Here is a 14,553-nt window from a genome sequence, read left to right on the forward strand (position 1 = left end):
GCCGAGATACAGGGCTAATAGCTAATAACGTTAAATCCAATGGCATTTCGGTTATAGATACGCTCCAGTTAAAACTCAAACTGCATATGATCGGTACGATCCTCACGCATGTATGCATGAAAGGGGGGGGCGGGGGACGTCATTTCTGATTATCGATTACCAATAACCGCGTTAGCCTCAGCCTCATAGGCCGAACGCCTGGATGGCTATCAAAGCAAGGCCCGATCGGGATGTACTTTACGTGAAAAAGATCTTACCGTGGTCCGGTGGGATGTCCCCGTTATCGATCACCATCTGGTAGATCGATATGTCCATTGGCTGATGATAAATCCCCTTATTGCATGGTGAAATCTGCGATCCAAAACGTAATCCAAGCTACAGGCTACACATCTAGAATCCTGCTAACTGAAATCTCCATTGAAAGTAAAAAAAAAATACTGATCCGTTCTGCCACAGGGCACACTGCATTATCGCGACAGCGCCCCTAAGAGGATCTGGCCGGTATTGCACCTTCTCGAATTCATAGAGTAGGGTAAATCTGCAGTGCCGCTCGGCGACCTTGAATAGGTTATTAAAATGGAATAAAAGCAATAACAACTTCCCACGGATTTATCCGTGCTTCTGTCCACAACGCATGGATTCGAAACACGGATAAATACGTGGCCCATCCCGAATGTGTTAAGATAGCTCTTTGTTATGTAGCCAAAATACACTGCACAGAAAAAGTGTCTCTTATTGCATCCAGCTACGCTGTCTTTCTTCACGTATAAAGTTTTATTAATAACTTGGTGTGAGAGCATTGACTCAATGATGTTAATTTACAGCGTTCATTATGACATAAGATAGCTTTAAGCTTTCCTGTTTCTCCATCACAGGTACTTGGGTTGTGTTGTTTGACTCCTGAAACTATGTTAATAATTTACAGCGTTCGTTATGACATAAGAGAGCTTTAAGCTTTTGCATTTCTCCATCACAGGTACTTGGGTTGTGTTGTTTGTCAGAACTCGTGACATTCTTTATTCAATGTATACTCCGCAATCTCCGTGTCATACAGTCGGTTGGCAACTAAAGCGTGGTCATAAAAGGCTGTTTCATGTTTTTCTCCTCAATTAAAACGTGCAACCATGTTGTTTATTTGCCGTTATGTGTGATAATCCAAAGTGCTCAGACATAGTGGAATTTCAGTTGGCTGCCGTATAAAAGCTCTCTGTATTTCACCAAGCGGGATTATGCTGTTAGCCGGGTGACTTTCCAAATATCACTGAATTAATTTAATTTGCATCATAATTACATTCATAAACCCTAATATTCAAGTTTTGTTGTACAGATACAGATGAAAAACATTGATAAGCCTGCATGTGGTAAAATCTTTTTCAAAGTCATCTGGCTTGTTAATCCTGTTTTGTGAAATTGTCTTGGGTAAGAAAGGTTGAACAAGTTGTTCAAGCTGGTTCACATGGAACATATTTGATTGGTCACATCCAGGATGAGAATGAGTCTGAATATAATGATAGTTATACCCAGTATGAGTCTAAATATGATGGTTATACCCAGAATGAGTCTGAATGTGATGGTTATACCCAGAATGACAATGAGTCTAAATATGATGGTTATACCCAGAATGAGTCTGAATATAAGGATAGTTATACCCAGAATGACAATGAGTCTAAATATAATGATAGTTATACCCAGAATGAGAGTGAATATAATGATCGTTATACCCAGAATGAGTGAATAATATAATGATAGTTAAACCCATAATGAGAGTGAATATAATGGTCATACTCAGGAATTACTGAAAATAATAGTTATACCCATAATTAGTCTGAATATAATAGTTATACCCAGAATGAGTGAATATAATGGTCCGAGAGTGAGTCTGAATATAATGGCAATACGCAGAATGAGAGTGAATATAATGATGGTTATACCCAGAATGAGAGTGAATATAATGATGGTTATACCCAGAATGAGAGTGAATATAATGATGGTTATACCCAGAATGAGAGTGAATATAATAATGGTTATACCCAGAATGAGAGTGAATATAATGATGGTTATACCCAGAATGAGAGTGAATATAATGATGGTTATACCCAGAATGAGAGTGAATATAATGATGGTTATACCCAGAATGAGAGTGAATATAATGATGGTTATACCCAGAATGAGTATCAATATAATAGTTAAACCCAGAATGAGTATCAATATAATAGTTAAACCCAGAATGAGCATCAATATAATAGTTATACCCAGGATGAGGAGTGAATATAAGGACAGGACGAACACAGGCCCAGTCTGAATACTTTATTGTGGACACCGGTGAGCAGTAGCCTCCATGTAGCAACACATCAAATCAAACCCGATACATACAGACATATAATCATCCAGGAAACATGATGGATGAAATATATAGCCCCTCATCTCTGCGTGAGGTTATAGAGTGTACAAAAATAAACAGTTATATGTAGTAGTTAGGATACATTAGCCGTTCTTCAGGGGGGGGGGGGGGGGGGCTGTGTAGCACAGGCCTGGTGGAAACGTTAGTCTACATGCAGGCAAACCTCTCACCTTCCTGACTTTCAGCATCTAACTGAAGCGTCTGGGACGCACCGATACCACCGATTCACTGCAGATATATATATATAAAAACGGACTCGACTTTTTAAGAACTACAGAGTATCATAAGAGTACAGATGATCAGTTTTACTTAAGGTTTGGAGTGATTGGATAAAAAAGAAAAGAAAATGGCAATAGAATCCAACCCGAGACCTCGGATGAAAATCAGAAGTGGGTTTGCTTTGATTTCTGCACTTGGCTCTATAGGTTTTTTTCTCTTTTTTTTGTATTGGGTTCATTCCTCCCGCGACCAAAACCCTCTCTTATTAAAACATTATTATCTGATGCGGTGTATAGGTGCATTCCTCCTCTACAAAAGGCTCTTGTAAAAAGGCTATAAGAGGCACAGTCAGACGGTAACACTGTTGTGTGTCGTACAAAAGCTGAAGTGGTCGGTCGACGCGTTATAAAACGGTGCCACGCAGCCCTCTCGGCCTCCACGGAGTCAAAGAGTCCCGACGGAGACACAGACTGAGCGCAGCGAGACGACAGCAGCCGCTTGGCTCGGGTTGCGCAAATTCGGTTGACGGTAATATAGAAAAGACTCACGCATGACCCCCCCGGGCGGCCGATGACGTGAATCCTAACACACGGATATAAAACAAAAACAACATGATTTCATAAAACGGTTCATTCGACAACATGTCGCTGGAGATTTCGGGGGTCGAACAAGGGAGTTGAGGAAAAGATGGTAAGAGTTTTGATATGTGGTCGCTATCTACTACTACTACTACTACTACTACTACTGGCATCTACTACATGTGATCCATCGTGAAATTAAAGGCATTAACGAGTATAGCACCTGCACTTAGCCACTTTTTACATGGGTTCCGTCTTTAAGGCCACGTGGCTGATGACAGAGCGATCGGGGCTGAATCTCTGCGTGTCCAGACGACCAGACTCGGTTCAACCAGAGGATCTATAGTGTGTCGTCCAGACAGTAGGATCCAGCCTCAAACACCCCGACAAGGAGAGGGATGAGCAGAGGTCGAGCGAGGGAGGAGGGGCTACATCTGATCACACTCCTGTGAGCTGGAGGTCAACCACTCTACAACACGAGGGGCCCCTGTGAGCTGGAGGCTGACTGATCTACATGAGGGCCCTCTATGCTTCTCAGCAGACCGTCAAAGTGTTTTGGATTTAAGACCAGTAACAATTTACACCAGCAGCCCCTGGTAAGAGTGACAGCAGAGTGACAGCAGAGTGACAGCAGAGTGACAGCAGAGTGACAGCCGAGTGACAGCAGAGTGACAGCTGAGTGACAGCCGAGTGAGAGCAGAGTGACAGCAGAGTGACAGCTGAGTGACAGCAGAGTGACAGCTGAGTGACAGCCGAGTGAGAGCAGAGTGACAGCAGAGTGACAGCAGAGTGACAGCAGAGTGACAGCAGAGTGACAGCAGAGTGACAGCTGAGTGACAGCAGAGTGACAGCAGAGTGACAGCTGAGTGACAGCCGAGTGACAGCAGAGTGACAGCAGAGTGACAGCAGAGTGACAGCTGAGTGACAGCAGAGTGACAGCAGAGTGACAGCCGAGTGAGAGAGACGTGGGCGCCGGCAGCAGTGGAGACGGCAGGGTAGCAGCCATGCATCACATACGGCAAGGTCCCAAAATCTCGCTGTACAGTGCTTTCCAAGGCAGATCATGGTCTTATATATATATATATATATATATAAAAAGAAATTCTGGAGAAACTGTTCGAAAGTAATGAAAAAAAGGGGCAACCTAACAGGGTAAGGGGTTAAAGAAATAGAGGATTTCACATAGATCACCATTAACAACAATATACTGTATAAAGAGCATTTAACAGCTAAGATTTTTTTTGTCATTACTTTTTTTCCCCTCTTCTCTTTTATATACAAACAACCAAAAACCACAAAATCTCAATTGTGCACATTGTTTGCCTTCTCCATACATAATATTGATAATATTGTCAAGTTTTGACATCCATGAGAATGAATAGGGTGTGTGGGGGGGGGCAGCAAGAGGAGAAATGGAGAGAGAACGGGTGGGAGGAGGAGGGATCGATGGAATGATGAAGCGACTGGAATAAAAAGAAAACACAAGAAACTCTCTAAGTGCCGGTTGTCAGACGGGACAGAAAGAGCGAGAGAACCTTCATCGTTTAAAACAATCAATACATCACCGAGACGTGGATCAATACGTCATCGAGACGTGGATCAATACGTCGAGACGTGGATCAATACGTCATCGAGACGTGGATCAATAAGTCATCGAGACGTGGATCAATACGTCATCGAGACGTGGATCAATACGTCATCGAGACGTGGATCAATACGTCATCGAGACGTGGATCAATACATCATCGAGACGTGGATCAATAAGTCATCGAGACGTGGATCAATACATCACAGAGACGTGGATCAATACGTCATCGAGACGTGGCTCCAAACAGAGATGACAGAAGGATGGTGAGAAAAGAAATGGGGGATGGTTAGAGGAGGAGGAGGGGGGGGAGGAAGGAGGAGAATCATTCTTTCCAGTCTTTCTTGATGTTGAGGTTCCATTCCCAGGACAGGTGGTCGTGCTTGTCGTCGTCGGTGAACTTGGACTTGATGTTGTAGGTGCCGCGGGCCAGCATGCCCTTGGGCGCCTCCTCCAGCGGGGTGAGGAACTCGTACTCCTGACCCGGCCGCGGCCCGTAGCTGCCCACCATGTAGTCAGACTTGTCCACTAGGGAGGGAGGGAGGGAAGGATTGCAAAGGGTTAATAGAGAATAGGGATGGGAATCGAAAACCGGTTCCCATTGGGAACCGGTTCCTAATTGGCCGATGCCTGGAACCGTGTGGCTCCTGTGACTTTCGATTCCCTTATTGCTGCCTACAGTTGCGCAATAACGTTACGTTAGCATGTAGCCATGGCAGACTCTATTTGATTCCTTAAGGGCTCGAAATTGCCTGGGTTTTGGTAATATGCTCCCGAAATGCTCCCGCTGTTTGGCTACTTCTATGTGCAGTGAAAACTACTTGAATGCTTTAGAACCTAGTCATTGATTTAGATCAGGGTGAGCTAAAATTAGCCGCGGAGCTAATGTGAGCTAACGCTATTTAATCAAGCTCACAAAGAGAGATAAACAGCTGACAGCGGATAGTACAGGTACAAATACAATAAAACAGCAGGTGGGGGCTGTTGTGTAAACCTTGTACTCTTTAGTTCACATATAATGAGACGTGAGTGCTTGTTTACAAGTCTGTAAGCCAGTTAGCCAGGAAGTACAGTGGTGCAACATACAAATGTGTCCGTGTAGCAACACAAGCCAATACATAAAGGACAGGGGCCCGGGGAGGGAGCTCTCTCTCTCTCTCTCTGTGTGTGTGTGTGTGTGTGTGTGTGTGAGAGAGAGTGTGAGTGAGAGACAGAAGTCAGAGGAATAACAACCTGTTACTCAATAGATTAAATTAGTTTAAGAATAAAAAAATAAATACATTTTAAGAGAATCTCAAATACATTATTTTATTTAAGTGTAGGCTATAGTTAATGTTTTATTTTTTACAGTTTTTGTATTTTTCTGACATGGGGGCTCAACAATAAATGACAATCAGAAATGTCAAGTTGCATGTTGTTATTCTAACCCGCTTAGACCCCTAGGCTCTGCATCTTCTGGCCGCCTCAGACCTACTCCTATCCAAGCTCCGGGAGGGTCATCAAAGAGAAGTCGCCTATTCTCAGTCCTTGCCCCACAATGGTGGAATGAACTACCCACCCCAGTTAGGACAGCCGAAACACGTCCAATCTTTCGCCGTCGACTAAAGACGCACTTCTTCAACCATTATCTGAATTAAAAAAAATATATCTAACCCTGACTAACCATACTGTCATGCACTTGTCCTAATAAACTAACCTACACTGTAGCACTCAACACTTTTATGAACATTGTTGCTCAGCTGATAGAGTTGTGCCCTTCCTGATGACTTGTCGTACAGAACTTGTAAGTCGCTTTGGATAAAAGCGTCAGCTAAATGACTAAATGTAGTTCTGTTGCATTTCCAATTTATTTATTTAAATTATAAATTGATCAGGTATCGATAAGGGAATCGATAAAGAATCGAATCGATAAGCAGAATCGATAATGGAATCGTATCGATAAAATCCTATCAATTCCCATCCCTAGTAGAGAACATGACCAGGTCCCATAACGCCCCTGGGGGTGGGGTACCACCCCATTGAGAAACCCTGGTGTAGAACTTGATATAATACTAAGACCCCTAGCTGTCGCACATATCCAGATTGGTATACATGGGAGTGCTGGGGGTGAAAGGTCACCCACACGGCAAAAAAACAGCAACTTCTAAGGAAAGAAGATGGAGTGTCTCCTAAGAGTGTGTGGCAGAATAGTAACCCCCCCCCTCTCACCTGAACCCCCCCCCCCCCCATCTCCTAACTGACCCCCCCTTCCTTACCTCACCTTTCACCTCTCAACTGAACCCCCCCTCCCCATCTCCTAAACTGCCCCCCCCTTCCTCACCTTTCACCTTTCACCTGAACCCCCCCCCTCCCCATCTCCTAACTGACCCCCCCCCTTCCTTACCTCACCTTTCACCTCTCAACTGAAACCATCCCCCCCTCCCCATCTCCTAACTGACCCCCCCCTTCCTTACCTCACCTTTCACCTGAAACCAACCCCCCCCCCCCCCCACCTCCCCATCTCTTAAACTGACCCCACCCCCATTCCTTAACTCGTCCCCCTCACCCGATACCCTCCCATTCCCCATCTCCTCACTCAGTCAATCCAATCCAATTGTCTCTCCCACCTCTATAACCTACCGGTATATAGACCATCGTTTTTCCCCCTCGTCGTCTCAGGAGCTTTTTTTTGTAAAGTCAACTCTGCCTCTCTTTGTTAACTACAACAAGCAATGCTGTTTGTTATTTAAGATGAGGTCGGACTCTGCACTGACAGATGTGTGTTCATTGTGCTGCTTTTATAAAGCCTCAAATGACAAAGCAAAGTGTTTCGTTTGTCTAAGATTTAAAAAGGTTTAAACTTTACAGCACTGACTAAGTTGAACAAAGTGCTGTACAAGTCCCACAACATAAAAAAAACAATATATATATATATATATTTTTTTTTTAATACAAAGCTTTTTTATTTTTTATTTCGAAGCTTCGAATTCAAATCGAATCTCGGCCCCGAAGCTTCGAATTCCAAAAAAATTCAAATCGAAGGTCAGCCCTACAGTCAGTCTGCGCGTGAAAATCAACCACAAAAATACATTCCACGACACAGAGGAGATAGAAGAGACTTGTGTGATTCTGTGGCGAGAGGGGAGATACAGAGGAGATAGAAGAGACTTGTGTGATTCTGTGGCCAGAGAGGAGATACAGAGGAGATAGAAGAGACTTGTGTGATTCTGTGGCCAGAGGGGAGATACAGAGGAGATAGAAGAGACTTGTGTGATTCTGTGGCGAGAGAGGAGATACAGAGGAGATAGAAGAGACTTGTGTGATTCTGTGGCGAGAGGGGAACTCACACTTCACTCCCTTCCTGTGTGTCGTCTGGACGTACTTGAGGCCCGACACGATATCCTTGTTGACCTGCGAAAAACACAACAGACGAGAGGTGATGATGTCACATCCTGGGGAAAACGGGTCAACCAGAACATGGGGAATGAACACAGTGCAGCTGGAACAACATCTCCCAGCCTGAGATACAGAACACTGTCCCAGCCTGAGATACAGAACACTGTCCCAGTCTAAGATACAGAACACTGTCCCAGCCTGAGATACAGAACACTGTCCCAGCCTGAGATACAGAACACTGTCCCAGTCTAAGATACAGAACACTGTCCCAGTCTGAGATACAGAACACTGTCCCAGCCTGAGATACAGAACACTGTCCCAGTCTGAGATACAGAACACTGTCCCAGTCTGAGATACAGAACACTGTCCCAGTCTAAGATACAGAACACTGTCCCAGTCTGAGATACAGAACACTGTCCCAGCCTGAGATACAGAACACTGTCCCAGCCTGAGATACAGAACACTGTCCCAGTCTGAGATACAGAACACTGTCCCAGCCTGAGATACAGAACACTGTCCCAGTCTGAGATACAGAACACTGTCCCAGCCTGAGATACAGAACACTGTCCCAGCCTGAGATACAGAACACTGTCCCAGCCTGAGATACAGAACACTGTCCCAGTCTGAGATACAGAACACTGTCCCAGCCTGAGATACAGAACACTGTCCCAGCCTGAGATACAGAACACTGTCCCAGTCTGAGATACAGAACACTGTCCCAGTCTGAGATACAGAACATTGTCCCAGTCTGAGATACAGAACACTGTCCCAGCCTGAGATACAGAACACTGTCCCAGTCTGAGATACAGAACACTGTCCCAGTCTGAGATACAGAACACTGTCCCAGTCTGAGATACAGAACACTGTCCCAGCCTGAGATACAGAACAAACTGTCCCAGCCTGAGATACAGCATAGGAATGAGTGTGAGTAATTGATTAATCATGGCTATGAGAAAACGCAATCTTAAATTATTAATAATTGTTATAATGATTTTTTTTTACATATTTGTTTTACATGTATGTGTAAGATTATAACAGTTTGTTGGTTTCATTAAACATATACGTGAATGAACAAAATTAAGTTAATACATTTAAAAAAAAAAATATATATATACGTTTTTTCCCCCTCCGCGAGTAACCCACGATTACTCGAGTATATCATGCGATCAACAATCTATCTGGATTTTTCTTTAAAATGACCATCCCTAATACAGAACACAAACAGCAAGGGTCCCTCACCTTGAAGCTGATCTTTATCCTGTACTCCACTCCCTCCTTCAGCACAAACGACTCCTTTTTGAAGGACTCCAGTTCTCCTGACAGGAGATGGGGGGCGGGGGGGGGGGGGCAAGGCCAGAGAGATTGAATGATTAGATTAGATTCACATGTATAGGCATCATGCAGTACAGTACAACCAGAGTGCAAATGTAACAGTAAAGTGCAATAGTAATACACAATGTACAGGTGATTAAACTGGATATAAAATATATAAATGAGTACTACTGAGTAATAGTGCTAATCAGTACAGAGTTGTAGTGTTAATACAGGTATAAAGACACTGTGGTAGTGAGTCATACTGGTCAGCGGTATAAAGAGTAGATAAGGGATATGTACAGATATAGAATCTAGATATGTAAAAAAGGATATGCAGGTATATACAGACCGATGTGGATAAATATATATGGGGTAAATATAAATTATGTCTACGGTATACATACAGTATTATTGTACATGCCATCATACAGAGTTATATGGGTTATAAGCGAGTGTATAGCAGAAATATTATGCAGGTATATTCCGATAATAATGCAGCCACGCGGCTCAGTTTACAATATATATATATATTATACACAAAAAGAAAATCCAACGCATTTTTTAAACAATCCAAGACAAATACATATAGTCATAAATGGTTTCATTGTCTGCAGGAAAAACCTGATCATAGCATGTAGTTAAGGAACTGGCCACCAGGTGGCATATGTATTATGTGAACACTGCCCTACTAAAGAATGACTCTATGTCCTTGCTGTAGTTCAGTATGTGGGCCATGGGGGGGCAGCGGTCCCTCACAAGGAAATGCCTCATTAACCCACTTCAACAGGAACCATGTCCCAACTAATGACCCCAACAATAGACACACCCTGGCTGCTCTTAAGTTTGCAACCATAGGTGGGGCTCGGTTACTAGTAATCATTCATGTTACCGTGAGGTCGTTCCTTTAGGACGTGTGCTGTACAGACAAATACACCTATGCCATAAATGTCATGATGTCATGTATGTTGTGTATGTCATAAATGTCACTATGAATTGAAAATGGGGGACCCTGATGTAAACAAGACAAACGTCTTTCTCAGGTCTGCATCCCCTTAACAATTGTGTGTATTGAGCCGTACTGTATTGTACCCATTCTGCAATCTGTTAAATAAAGTTTTTCATTCATTCATTCACACGCCTCTAAAACACCGGCTCTCGTTCCACTGCCGTGCGTTCCTGTGGAAAACCTTGCGGTGGGTGGGTGACACACAACTATCAAAAGTTGTATGCACTACCATGAGAAGACACTGCATCTCAATATGTGGAGTGAAACTGTGGAACAGTCTGACTGTGGTGCTAAAGCAATGTCCAAACATGAGACAATTCAAACTGAATTATAAGGAAATGATGTTCACGAGGTAAGGGGTGAGGTAGGGATTAAACATTCACGGGTGTTTACATTTTTATTTTATTTTTTTCATGTTTTACATATATCATTTTTGTTTTGCATATATATATATATATATATATATATTTGTTTGGTAAGGTTTTAAATTAGTACTCATTTGAGTAGTGGAAAAGGGGTAGGATTAAATAAGTCTATACTTCTTCCTACTCCTTTTCTAACATGTAAATTTTGTTATGTTTTGCATTTGTTTATTTATTTTATTTCCATTTAATTTCTTGAGATCAATGATGTTTTGATTTGATATTGTTTGTATTTATTTACATTTATTATTTACACATTATTTACAAGATTTTAAAATCAAATAAAAAAAAGGAACTCTTTTTCTGGGTGAAATCTGCTCTTTAAAAAAACTTTCCAGCAGACCCTCTGAAACTGACCCAGCAGCACACCCCCCAGGGGAAACACGCCTAGGCCTAACAAAAATAATGGTTGGTTTCAGGTTGCCGACCGACCCTGCCGATTTAGGTGCGACCCAATATATTTTATGAGTTTAAAAAAAAAATTATATATTAAAAAAAAAAAAATCCGTTTTTTTTTTTTTTTTAGAATAAAGTTTCATAGAAATCTTAGTCAAACATTTAGTATTATGGATATTAAACATGCTGGCAGAGTACATGCATCCATGTTGTTGTGAACATTTTAACCCTTTCACTGCCACACGACAGCCGGTTAACCCTTTCACTGTGACAATACAGAAGGTTAGCCCTTTACTATCACACAACCGACGGCGATGCTCCATCATTAGCATCATTAGCTCCGCATCCGCGGAGCTAATGATGCTAATGATGGAGCATCGCCGTCGGTTGTGTGATAGTAAAGGGCTAACCTTCTGTCGTGTGGCAGTGAAAGGGTTCATTAAATAAAGAAATTCCCTATCCATAGTCGCCGTGGGAAAGAATAAAAAAAAAATAAAAATAAAAATAAATTCCCTACCTACCCATGGCCAAACTGACAACCAACCTGAAACCAACTATTATTTTTGTTAGGCCCTACCCGAATACCGGTGGCAACTAGCGCGTCTGCTCTACTCACCCTGCAGGTCAAGGGTCAAGGCGTGCGGCGCCGTCTCACACATCAGGGTCAACCGAGTCACCTGGACGTTGGGGGCGTTGGGATCTGTAGGGGAGGGATAATGCAAAAGGTGCAAAGGTCACAATTAACTAAATATCCAGTAGTGTTAACCAATGCCAGTGTTCAGAATTCCCATAGTGTCTTTAACCCCCCCCCCCCCCCCCACCCACCCAGAGGCTCTCACTCTCACTCTCGCACTCACTTAAAATATGTAAATAAAGTACCACAGGAAAAAGGTACATATTGTATGTTATGTTATATGTAATATATTGATGTATTTACGAAAATGTACAATGTACGTAATACGTATTACAAATAAGTACATATCGTGTGATGCAGTCAGATTATATGCATTTATATATATATTCATTATTATCATATTTGATAACACACTTGGTATATAATCTATTTACATTTTCAATAATACTGTTCTCTTAGAACCCATACAGTCAGGAAACACCTCTGTAACCCCCTGCAACTCAAAGAAACACCAAACACAACTACCACTCAAATCTGCACATCTGCCCGTCTCATCGTTGATCTCACGCCAGAGTCACACCGGTGGACATTTTAGTCCCAAGTTACTTGGCAAAACCAGAATTCATCATCTCAATTATTTTCAATGAGGTTTTCACGGAGGTTGCAGCTGGCAGGGTTCCCACAGACATTGGGAAATGAAATTCAAGGACTTTCAAGTACTTTTCCAAGCACTATTTTTCATTTGAAAGGATACGGTTCACTTTTAAATAGTTTATTTATTTTTTTAGAGAGAAAAAATATTTATGGCTTAAAAAAAAAAATTCTGACAATTAGTTGCACTACAATACAAGAATATTGAATTTATTGATTCAGATTTTTTTTTTATCGTGGATGAACAAAACCTTCATTTTCAACCTTGAATTTCAAGGACTTTTTAAGCACCTTGTGCTTTTTAAGCACTTTTAAGCACTTCAGGGAGCTTGTGTGAACCCTGAGCTGGGTTCCTTCTGCCCGACCTCACCAACAGTGTGTCTCAGACGGAGTGAACGGACCCCCCTGGGAGGAGCAGCATGAGAGCCTCAGACGGAGTGAACGGACCCCCCTGGGAGGAGCAGCATGAGAGCCTCAGACGGAGTGAACGGACCCCCCTGGGAGGAGCAGCATGAGAGCCTCAGACGGAGTGAACGGACCCCCCTGGGAGGAGCAGCATGAGAGCCTCAGACGGAGTGAACGGACCCCCCTGGGAGGAGCAGCATGAGAGTCTCAGACGGAGTGAACGGACCCCCCTGGGAGGAGCAGCATGAGAGCCTCAGACGGAGTGAACGGACCCCCCTGGGAGGAGCAGCATGAGAGCCTCAGACGGAGTGAACGGACCCCCCTGGGAGGAGCAGCATGAGAGCCTCAGACGGAGTGAACGGACCCCCCTGGGAGGAGCAGCATGAGAGCCTCAGACGGAGTGAACGGACCCCCCTGGGAGGAGCAGCATGAGAGCCTCAGACGGAGTGAACGGACCCCCCTGGGAGGAGCAGCATGAGAGCCTCAGACGGAGTGAACGGACCCCCCTGGGAGGAGCAGCATGAGAGCCTCAGCAGGAACTGTGTGGCTGAAAGAGGATGTTTGGCCAACGGCCATATTCACACAGTGACAAGTTCTGCTCTTATGTCATGTGTCACCCAACGGCCATATTCACACAGTGACAACTTCTGCTCTTATGTCATGTGTCACCCAACGGCCATATTCACACAGTGACAACTTCTGCTCTTATGTCATGTGTCACCCAACGGCCATATTCACACAGTGACAAGTTCTGCTCTTATGTCATGTGTCAGCAGCACAGAGGCACGTGACCCACATAACAACCACTGTGTGACTTAGGGACGCGAGGCGCGAAGTGAAGCTTTACAATTCACTTTTAAATGCAGTTTAATGCATCTTCTTGGCCTTTTTAAGTGGGCGACATGTTGGCACAATTTGGAAATGCACAAACACGAACCGTTGTTTTAGATAAGCTAGCTTTCAATGAAAGTCTTCGCAGTACGTTCTCATGCTCCCGAGCCGAGCAGTGGTCGTCTTCCTGCAACAACTCACAGGATTTCAGAGTCAGTGGCACAAAAACAAGCACTTTTGGTGATAAAAATAAATAAAATTAATAAATAAAACCGAGCGCCCTCAAAAACCCACTAGAGTTCAGTTGAAACGGAGAGTGCTTGAGTAATCGATTACTCACGGTCATCGCTAGTGTGAATATGGCCAATGTACCCAGAGCGTCTCTGGAAGGTCTGGTGACCTCGCTCTCACAGAGATGACTAAGAGGGCTCGGAATTACACCACATGACCCGCAAAGTAGCCACAGTGAGAATGTGGTTAATTGATTAATCTGCACGAACACATTTAACATTCCAGTGATTCTTACTAGTTAGTCATGTTTTCCAGTGAAAATACAGATGCGATTAACCCTTTCACTACCACACCACCACCAAATGATTAACCCTTTCACTACGACAATACAGAAGGTTAACCCTGTCTTTCACTACCACACAACAAAAGGGGTAACCCTTTCACAACCACACTACAGAAGGTTAACCCTTTCACCGCGTCAATACAGAAGGTTAGCCCTTTCACT

General features: G+C 43.4%; 1 protein-coding gene across 2 annotated transcripts in view; it reads right to left on the bottom strand.

Annotated features, from left to right (window-relative positions):
- Positions 1–2,292: 2,292 nt before the first annotated feature.
- arhgdia (Rho GDP dissociation inhibitor (GDI) alpha) overlaps positions 2,293–14,553 on the bottom strand; it is a 61,419-nt gene continuing 49,158 nt past the window's right edge. For both annotated transcript variants that reach the window (XM_084328775.1, XM_084328774.1), the window contains exons 3-6: positions 11,913–11,996; positions 9,398–9,474; positions 8,110–8,173; positions 2,293–5,311 (exon numbers count right to left, since the gene is read on the bottom strand). In XM_084328775.1, the coding sequence (XP_084184901.1) occupies positions 5,109–5,311; positions 8,110–8,173; positions 9,398–9,474; positions 11,913–11,996 (428 nt within the window). In that variant the 3' untranslated portion in view covers positions 2,293–5,108. The remainder of the gene's footprint in view (positions 5,312–8,109; positions 8,174–9,397; positions 9,475–11,912; positions 11,997–14,553) is intronic.

The sequence above is a fragment of the Notolepis coatsorum genome, assembly GCF_963971535.1.
Source record: "Notolepis coatsorum genome assembly, chromosome: 14".
NCBI classification, from domain to species: Eukaryota; Metazoa; Chordata; class Actinopteri; order Aulopiformes; family Paralepididae; genus Notolepis; species Notolepis coatsorum.